This window comes from Gadus macrocephalus, chromosome 16, assembly GCF_031168955.1.
Source record: "Gadus macrocephalus chromosome 16, ASM3116895v1".
Classification (NCBI taxonomy): Eukaryota; Metazoa; Chordata; class Actinopteri; order Gadiformes; family Gadidae; genus Gadus; species Gadus macrocephalus.
In genome coordinates, this window is record NC_082397.1 from 19,271,478 (window position 1) to 19,281,952 (window position 10,475).

The following is a 10,475-nucleotide window of genomic DNA, read 5'->3' on the forward strand; positions in this document are numbered from 1 at the left end:
TATCAATATTATATAAAAAAAAACACAACACTCATTAGAAGTCCCTTTAATTTCTTTACAAATGGGATACAATTATGTGGTGAAATTACAAATAACATTTGCTAAAATGCAATAGTTGTAGGCTATGATAAGACATTTGTGAAGATAAACAATTAAAATAATAAAAAATAAATAAGTTATGTGTTGTGAAGTCTGTCCTGTCAAGGGACACGGGGGAGGTCATGGTGGCTGACAGATGGATTGTGTGGCACTATGACACAGAATACGAACCCTGCCTCCTGAAAAGCTTGCCTCATCTCCACCTAGTGGAAAAAGCATGGAAAAGCAACAGGCCGTTAATGACTGGACTGAAGTACAATTTTATGAATGGCTGTGACACCTGAATAAAAAAAATACACCTCGGTTGTCTTTGTACCCGAATAGGGCAAACTTTTGTACTACTAGCTATGTGACATATTGAAGAGCTGAAATGGACAGAGAATATCTGTTCTTATCTAGAGCCAGAATATCCTTTCACAGACTGGGTACCCCAACCAGGATGAATATAGATGACCAAAATACATTTCATTTGACATAGAAATTTGTGATGTACTTCCAAGCTACATTTGTACTGGACAAAGTGCCAAAGCTAGGGTCTTTTCTAGGTACTGTACAATTTATTATCAATATCCTACTCTACTATCAGAGAACTAATTGAAATACCCCAAAAGGGCCTTTCTTCCAGACGAGATGGCCATGCCTAATTTGTAATGAATGAATATCTCCCCACAAAGTGTTACATGAAGAAAATGATGTTCACTCTTGACGATGAACCTCTTCTAGAGTATCCGGCTGTGGAGGTCCCTTCCCTGTTGTAGAGAATGAGCTGGTTCAGTGAGTCTTACCATTCTCTGCTGGTCCACACTCAGGCCCAGCACTGCTCCACCGCTGCCCGGCAGCTTGGCCGCAGCGCCAAACTGGGTGACAGCAGATACCAGTACGTTAGTATGGGAATGCACCCTGACAACATCCTCCTCAGTATCATCACATTTGGTATTGTATTCTAATGTACATCGTAGAGGTTGTACTGAGATGGTTCGGATAGCATAGATGGTAGATGGAGAGTAGAAACGTGTTATCCCATGATGTTGTGGTTGGATGCCTTTTGTATTAGTTGTTACAGAGGCACACTTTATTTCTAAACACACAGTGCTCTAACTAGCGGTAAATACAATCATTGGCAGTAACTATATCAGATTGCACTTTAATGTAAATTAATTGAAACATTTCTCGAGGAATCTCGACAAGGGGAAGCTGTACCTGTTTGGCTAGCTGCACCATCCTCAGGTTTCCGGGACCCAGACACTCATCAGTATAGACAGACCTGCGTGGAGAAGTGGGCCATTATATTGGTATGATCCACCAGTAGAACCAGTTCAGGCCCTGTTTACACTTGAGTCTCACTTTAAAGTGCGATTTGAAAACGGTTGTGAGATTGCAAAGAGAGATGGTGCGCCATTCTAACTGGGCGGGAACGGTTGACCAGAGATGTAGACGACCGTGGTGAGGGCCTACTCCGGTGGTGATGTACCTTACACTCAATGTCAATTTTACAAGGGATAGGTTCTCGTCTAGAGAATCTCTGTAGACGAGTGGTCAAGTAACGTGCGGAGCTACTATGGCTCCTGGTCGCTAATTGATATAATGCAAGGGGGGTGTCATATCTCATGTCTCTGAATGCTCTCCGACTGGGCGCTGCTTGGGGTTATTTGGAACACTTATGTTAAAGCCTGGGCCATGTGGCATTACGGCGACATAGGCAGAAATCAAACTTGATAAAATGGTTGTAGAATCCATATTATTCACTTATGTAAACAGGGCCATGGTTTAAGCAGTCATCAGCCACTTGGAGGAAGAGTTCACCTGCGGAGCTCAAAGTTGCGGTCCATCAGCTGAGCCAACAGGGGCCAGTCCTTCCCCTCCAGAGCGGCCCTGTGGGGAGAGTAGGGGGGAGAGTTGGCCTCTACTATGAGGTCAAGGGGATGATGATACGATGGCTAGGAGCATTCAACACGGTACTATAAAGAGGGAACTGACAAACGATTTGGAACAAACCTGGCTTCATCGGTGAGCTGAGCGAAAGACTTCATGGCCTCCACCACCAGAGGCTCCCCTGCATCCAAAACAAATGTTTTTTTTTTTAACTACGGTCACAAGCCCCAACCTGCACGGTTGGGGCAAAATGATCATCCTGGCAAATCTAAATTCACCGTTTCCTTGTTTCAAGTAGTAACGACCTGCTGTCCCATGAGGCTTCAAGCAGTCCCCGTAGATAAAGACCTGCTTTCCCATGAGGGGACACATGATGGAGGGGGGGAGGGGCTCCTACCGCTGAGCCAGCGCTGCCGCACGTTGCTGTGGATGCGTCCCGAGTCACTGGGGTCGCTCAGGTAGGCCAGCCAGAACGTGGGAAGATCGCTCATGTCCATGGGGATGTATTCTCCTGCACACACACACACACACACACACACACACACACACACACACACACACACACACACACACACACACACACACACACACACACACACACACACACACACACACACACACACACACACACACACACACACACACATTGGCCTGTGCACTTGAGAAGAATGTTTCAGGCGGGATGTAGCCAGACAGACCATACATACCATAGCCTCGTTCCTCCATGAGTTGCTTGCTGAAGTCCATGTAGACCAAGCCTTCATACACCTAGGAGGACGTGTGCCGGATGGGTGAGACTCAGCGTGAGTGTGCTCTGATTCCTATGCTACCTTGCCCTACAGCTGCCCAGTTATTCTTGCTCTAAACCAGGGTGTGCAGCACTGTTTTTATTCACTGTCTTTCTAATGGTCAACTAGTGCTGGCCAAGTTTTTGTTCACTAATACCTAGTTACGGATTTAAAGATCCCATCTTCAGTTCCATGATTGGTCGAAAAATATGAATCGAAAGAAAGCGGAACACCCCGTTGACAAAGATCTGAGCTCGTCTCAAATCCGATTTTAGATATTAATCTGAAATCTGATTGGTCCGACTTTAGATATTAATCTGGAGTCTGATTGGTCCGACCTTAGATATCAATCTGGAGTCTGATTGGTCAGACCCTAGATATTAATCTGGAGTCTGATTGGTCAGACTTTAGATATTAATCTGGAGTCTGATTGGTCAGATTTTAGATATTAATCTGGAGTCTCATTGGTCAGACCGTAGATATTAATCTGAGGTCTGATTGGTCAGACTGGGGGTATGAAGACAGTCCTACGTGGTACAGACCTGCACCACGCGGTCCTGGAGGCCGGCCGTGATGGAGAGCTCGTCTGTCTCCACGTTGAGGATGAAGTTGGCTCTGACGGGCTTGGGGAGGTCCTGCAGGTCCAGATCAGAGGAAGAAGGCAAGGTTTCCAAAGGCTCTCTCTTCCATGTATTTAGAGCAAAGTTAGTAAGTCGAAAACAGAAGGCTTGGTTGCCATTTAAAGTTTTTCTTACACCCTCTGTGATGTTGTAGAATTTCATAAGACACTTCAGGGTTGCTGAGACGATTGCACTGCACAGTAATGAAACAAAACAAAAAATGACATTTGAGACATTGACCAAATCCAATCTCGAGTTCCTTCCATGGTTTGACCAACGCAGCGTCTTACCTGCTGCCGGCGAGGCCCTTTGGGACAAGAGAAAGAGGAACAGAGATGTGAACGTTGACATCTGATGAATACAACGCTGTACTAGTAAACCATTAGTCGAAATGAAAAGAATAATAGGTCCTCACCACTTGTCGAGGAATGTTGGTGTCATATTTCAGCGTGAAGTTCTGCTTTGTCAAAGCAATACTACCAGGGAACCAAAGAACAAATGTCAATGATGGGAACACAATCATTAATTATTGAACAGAGGGTTTAAAATTGAATAACTAAAGTAGCATGGAGCAAACACTTCTTATGGCTGAACGTTGGGTGTGGAAGGCCGTTCCTCACCCATCGTTGGAGCAGAACTGATGAAACTTCTTGCAGGTGGCCTGCAGCAGACGCAGCCCGCCCAGGTATCTAGGAGATGAAGCGTGTGCGGGTTAGTGGGACCCTGCTGCCGGACCAACACCGTCGGTGGGGTGTTTAGGACGCACACCAGAAGAAAAGCAAGAAACACACATGATGTAATGTTTGTATCTAGTCTTACTTTTTCTCCTCCCGTTTGGTGTGCAGATAAAGTGTATTATCCGAGATTTAGATGAGGACATTGTAACTTGTGTGAACAACGTGGCATCCTGTACAGTGTTTAGTACGAACCCTTCCTTTCTGCTGATGCAGAACAGATCTTGCAGGCTTCCAAACTCTGTCGGGTCATTAAGAGGATGAGGGAGCAGAACCTACAAAACAGACCTACTATTAGCCAGCGCCTTCGGAATAATGTCAGTCAGTCAGTCAGTCAGTCAGTCAGTCAGTCAGTCAGACTGACTGTCTGACTGTCTGTCTGCCTGCCTGTGGTTCTAGGTGCCGGCTACTGGTTTTATTTTTGATAGTCAGGACCATGTTCAAAAGCTGGCAGTGATGACCCTCTGGAAGATGGGTAGGTCAAAGTCGAAGCAGAGCAGGTAGCTAACTACTACTCAGTTTAATTAATCATTGGCAGTCGCTCTATATGTAAGAGGCCCTGCTTTGTGTACCTGTGATATGTGTTTATTTTTAAGTAACCTTCAGTGCTTCTAACTTGTGAACTACTACCAAGTTATTATTTTTGTATTACAGTTTTTCTCAGTCGCTTTGGTACATTTCTCAGATCAGAATGGAAATTTGCAAAACAGTAAGTGCATTTCTCCAAAAAAATCGTACAAATAGCAAAACACCATGGATTTCATGCAAAAGCAAGTCTCTTGCTCAAAATCCTTAGTTTGTTTCTCAAAGGTAAATATCTGTGTCAATGAACATGTCAGTGCCATCAAAATGACAAGTCCTTGTGTCATTGTGTACGGATAAGACAGTCAAATTGCTTAGTCATGTTGTCAATATAACAGTGTACTATGGAGGGATGTTCTGATGTAAACCATGGCTAAAGTTTTGAGGACAATTATTGTAAATTGTAAGTTACACCTTAGTGTATGTGGGAGATTGATTGCAAGAGACTGGACAAGATTCACATTTACGCTTTGACTGTTTGTACTGTAATTTGTTGACAGACCATGTCATTGCTAGAAATGTGAACATAGGAAAATTTCCTTAGGGTAAACTGTACATGCATTGCTGAAGGAATTACAGTGCAGTCATCCTACACCTCCTGACGTTCCCGTCTGTTGGGCCACAAATTCTCCGACAATGTAACATTGTGTTGTGCTCCAGCTATATATAAACTTGCCAGTTCACGGTTCAGGAGATGCACCTTTGAGCTATTCCAGTAAACTGGTTGATCGTTGGTTGATCTAACAATTCACACATTTCCCTTCTTTAGAGAAAGTCAAGATTCACCTGTCCTGAATTTACCAATTCAGGACAGAAAAAAAGTCTAATGGAAATGTACAGAAATATGCTTGACATATTATGACAACTTGTTCATCCATTTTGCATGTAAAGACTTATGCATGCAAAGACCCATTACAATACATTTTGATCAACATGACATAAGCAATTGATAATGCAGGAAAGAGCAGAGAATTGTACATAATCATTTGCATGAATGTACCAAAGCATTTGCAACTTGTTCAATGAAATGAGAAACTGCTTTTTTGATGTGCACAAACGACACAATGATGTGAAGATTGAACAGGTAGTTTTGAGAATTTCAATTCTGATCTGAGAAATGTACCAAAGCGACTGAGAAAAACTGTAATGTGTTTGTTTTCACACACACACATTAAAATGTGTGTGTGTGTGTGTGTGTGTGCGTGTCTCTGTCTGTCTGTTTGTGCACGTGTGCGCATGTTTGTGCTTGTGTGCGTGGGTGCGTGCATGCGTGCGTGCGTTGTATACCAGAGTCTCGCTCTCCACCAGAGTAACCTCAGCCCAGAAGTTGGAGATGCTCATGGCAATTGTTTTCCCATTGAAACCATCAGAGGGGTTGCCCATAAGGCCCACCCTGTCCAGAAGAACAGAAAATAATCCATACCTTATCAACAACTAATAAAAAGAAGATGTTGTCTTTCTACAATATGATTTTTGATTGACTGACTCTTGTTTCAAATCTATATCTTAATTCATACATCAAATACTTGTCCTTTGCTCTATCCCCAGACACCATCGGGGGCCCATCAAGACACTAATATATTTTTACCTTGCATATGATCTGCGTATGATGGGTCTAGCCGGCTGGTCCACTTGCTTGGCTGAGTAATGTGTGAGCCACTTGGTATAGTCTGAGAGTCCCTAAGACACCAGGAGGACAGACCATAGAATAAAAAGACATGAGGAAACATGGATACATCCAGAATGGAACATATTTGAACAATATCAACAAGTTCTTCTTGATGTATAATAATAATAAATAAATGGGAAGGGACTGACCACTTGTCCGATGAGCTGGAAGCCAGTGGGGAGCTTCATCCCAAAAACAGGGAGCTGCTTCTCGTTGATAAGCCACTCCTGCAGAGGCACGCATCAAGTCAGTAAACACCCATCTGAAATTGGCTTTCCTATGAAGTATAGCAGCCAACGAGGTATGAATATCAATCTAAAATAAGCTGTTCTACCAGGTTATCAATACAAAGTAATCAAATACAAACAGTCCTGAAATGTGGGAAACAAACTGTAAACTTTTGCACCAAAAGATAAAAAATAGAATAGGTGATCATACAAACCCAGAAATGTCCAAAGCTCCGGTCTTGGGCTTGTGGGTTCAGACTGAGGAACTCAGAGAAGTAGCACAAAGAGCTCCCCTGGAGGCAGTAGAAGACCACGCTGGCTAGTTCAGAGTCTGTGAGCTCTTCTTCTGGCTTCTCCAGGAACCGGTTTATCCTTACAGACACACAGTAACCATCATTCCACTTTCATGAGGGACACTTCCCAATGTGTTTCTTGGTGAGAAACACAGCTTTCACAATTACAATAATATATCATTATTGTAGGAGTATACAGTACATCATTGAAGGACACTCACGGTGCTCACCTGTGAGTGTCCGGGCACACCTCCACGATGCCCCTTGAATTGGCCTTCTCTCCCTCCTCCAACTCATAGTATATGGCCAGCTCTCCAGGCTACACACACCCACACCCAAACACACACAAATTATAATTTTTTTATCAAAATCACCCTAATCTCTGTTTTGCAGTAAGTACAATAAATGTGTAAAGTCTACCTTGGACCTGAAGAAGCGGATAACTTGAGCAATATCAAAGTTCTGATCTGCACAGAGCATGTCTCCAGCAATCTGCTCACAGAAAACACAACTTCATCGAGGGATCATATATTGTGTTGTTATGAAACGCTTAATGAACCCAGTGGCAATCCTAATAATAAATATTATATAATCAGACCATTTAAGGTCTGCATTCGTGGAATATAGAACTTGTTCAGATGAAAAATGTGCCTGCAGAATGAGGGATGGTGAAAAAGAGAGAGAGAGAGAGAGAGAGAGGCCGCCTCCGTACCACCATGATGTCGTCCTGCAGCCTGCGACTGCGTATGGCGAGCTGCAGGTCAGCCACGGCGCCAAGCCGGTCGTCCAGGGTCGTGCTGCCGTCGTTGATCACGTTCTCCACTGGGAAGTCGTTGGCTGTGGCCCAGCGCTCAAAGTGCTTATACCTTCATCATACAAACACCAGCCTCTCAGGTAAGGATCAGTGCAGCAGTGATACAAGGGAACCAAACTAATTATTTGCACTCACTTGTCCGCATTGGTGACCAGATAGACTTCAGTGAACAGTTGCCGTCTAGAAGAATGGAGGACAGATCAGTTGTCTCAGAGCTCTTCCCGAAGGTTCCAGAGATGGTGCATGTGTTCTGTGGCTAACTGATAGTTTAACTCACGTGTTGACGGTCTCCCACCAAAAGTCCAAGACCTTCTTTCCTCCTATCCCAGGGAGCAGGGCCTTTGGGACCCCGGCCAGGTGCCCATACAGCCCCGTGGCGTCATACTGATCAGGGCAGCCAGGTTAATGATTAACTGGGATGTCATAACAAGGGCATTACATTAAGGCTCTTCGTCGAAATCCATTGAAATTTGATCACTTTCTAATATCTATAACTATCACAAATAACCTATTTGTTAATACATTGCATGGATGCCATCGTTGTATATAAGGGGGTGCATTTCGTACACTTTCACATTATTGTCTAAAGTCAGTCTATAAAGTTGTATTGGCTGAGCCTTTGTGCCAGCCTCTTCACTTGTATGTAAACCTCCGTTATGCACTGAACGTTAAGTTTGAATGGTATATTGGGATACCAGATGGTCTAACTGCCATATAGCTAATCTTCAGTGCACAAACAGACTTTGTACTTTATACCCATTCACATTATTCGCATTTTGCAATAGCTGAAATCACTTCTACATTCATTTACCTTTATTTGTGTCTCTAAAAGGGTGCCATGCCCAGCCACTAGAAGTATACAAATCATCGGCGAAGCTTGCTTGTATGTCAGATCGAGATGAAGCTCAGTTGAGGTTCTGTTGACGGAGGTAAGATCCTTCAGGTCTTAAAGGGGAAGTACCGGAAGTGAAGAAAGCTGGTTGGCAATGTCTTAAAGGGGGAGTACCGGTGTTGCACCGAATTCTGCGACCCACCGAAAAGTGTGACCCCAGGGGGCGCTGTTGCACATTTTCTGCAGCATGGACGTTTGCATTATAACAAACCTAATGGAGCGTCCTGAGAAGTCGCGACTCTCTTTCAATGGTCCATTGGAGTGGACTGAGCAGTCGCGACTCTCAATAGTCCATTGGAGCGGACGGAGATGTCGCGTCTCTTGTGGCGACGTAGTAAAAGCTGCGTGACGTTTTGAACTACACACTTTTAACGTGACGCAGCTACGCCACCTACAGAGTTTGTTATGTACGATCATTCAAAAACACCATGTTATCTCGATTTTTGATCGAGGGAACCGGATCCGCGGAGGCGGGACTAATGCCGCGTTTCCACTGCAGGGTGCGGTACGGTTCGGTTCGCAAAGGTGCGGTACGGATTGCGTTTCCACCGCCAAAAGTGGGCGTGACCCGGACTGAGCCGTACTCGTTTTGCCCTCGTCTTCAGTACTCCTCCGTTGTGGTACTGAACGCTGACGCCTGAAAGGGTGCCGGAAAATTCGAGCTACACACCCCCTCCGTTGATTGGTCAACAGAATCGTCACTTCCGGGCGACGTGGGGATAAAATCAAACAAACAGTAGCCTTGAGGTATTATTCTTTACAATGAACGTGTCGCGTAAAACGCTTGCTTGGGCAAACAAGGATGTGGAGACGTTCCTCTGCATTCTTGGGGAGGAAGACGTGCAGAGGTAGCTCTTGGTTTAATGTGTCGCGTTAAACTTTTCCATTGTTTTTATTGAGCAGGCTACACTGTGTTGCGCTGCTATGATGTCACGATGTTTACGTAGCTGCCGCGGCGATCGAACAGTGTAGCCTGCTCAATGTAGCCTCCATCAAGCTCGCTCTGCACGTCTTCCTCCCCAAGAATGCAGAGGAACGTCTCCACCTCCTTGTTTGCCCGAGCAAGCGTTTTACGCGACACGTTCATTGTAAAGAATAATACCTCGAGGCTACTGTTTGTCTGCTTTTATCCCCACGTCGCCCGGAAGTGACGATTCTGTTGACCAATCAACGGAGGGGGTGTGTAGCTCGAATTTTCCGGCACCCTTTCAGGAGTACTGAAGACGAGGGCAAAACGAGTACGGCTCAGTCCGGGTCACGCCCACTTTTGGCGGTGGAAACACAATCCGTACCGCACCTTTGCGTACCGAACCGTACCGCACCCTGCAGTGGAAACGCGCCAATAAATGGCTCTGCCCACTCCTACGACACTAGGACGGTTTTGCCTTTAAAACTTTAGAAGCCTTCGAAGGGGAGAGGATTTTTCCTAGGATGACGTTACAATTTACGCCTAGAAAAAGGTGGTTAGTAAAGTTTGGGTATTAGCAGGTTAGAGATGGTTTAGTTTAGCTGTTAGGTTAGAGATTATTGAATTCAGGAATAAATTGAGATTAATTTATCTCCATGAGTGTCCAATACAAAGCTACAATTCTATAATAAATATTTACGAAATTAAGTGTCGGTGCATGGGAAAATCTTTCCATGTATACCTGTGTTTCTGTTCAGTATTTTCATGAATTCTCAAGTTATTACTGTGTGCATGACATTTGAGAATGAGAACCAATTGGAATAAGAATCCCTTGATAGCAAATTATTAATTCTCTTGATCCCAATGGTACATTCACAATATAGACATAGCAGGGCAAAAACTGCTAAACTGACATACAATTTCAATGTGTTAATATGAAACGGTTTCCAATGAGATGTCGTAGTTTACACAAAACTG

The 10,475-nt window shown here is 44.3% G+C and overlaps 1 protein-coding gene across 2 annotated transcripts; it reads right to left on the bottom strand.

Annotated features, from left to right (window-relative positions):
• Positions 1-30: 30 nt before the first annotated feature.
• Positions 31-8,671, bottom strand: gkup (glucuronokinase with putative uridyl pyrophosphorylase). 2 transcript variants are annotated; one of them, XM_060076220.1, is made up of 23 exons: positions 8,510-8,671; positions 7,976-8,082; positions 7,834-7,878; positions 7,597-7,750; positions 7,305-7,376; positions 7,115-7,203; positions 6,807-6,963; positions 6,514-6,591; positions 6,284-6,375; positions 5,983-6,088; positions 4,309-4,388; positions 4,000-4,068; positions 3,795-3,855; positions 3,670-3,686; positions 3,515-3,572; positions 3,302-3,394; positions 2,679-2,739; positions 2,369-2,482; positions 2,095-2,152; positions 1,903-1,971; positions 1,300-1,363; positions 885-956; positions 31-302 (listed from the first exon to the last, which is right to left on the bottom strand). In XM_060076220.1, exons 1-23 carry the CDS (start codon positions 8,564-8,566, stop codon positions 201-203), a joined length of 1,875 nt encoding a protein of 624 aa, XP_059932203.1. In that variant the 5' UTR covers positions 8,567-8,671; the 3' UTR covers positions 31-200. The 2 variants fall into 2 exon arrangements, 1 of the variants encoding a protein (XP_059932203.1); XR_009529835.1 differs by lacking the exons at positions 31-302; positions 885-956; positions 1,300-1,363; positions 1,903-1,971 and having other exon boundaries at positions 2,569-2,739.
• Between the last annotated feature and the right edge of the window lie 1,804 nt (positions 8,672-10,475).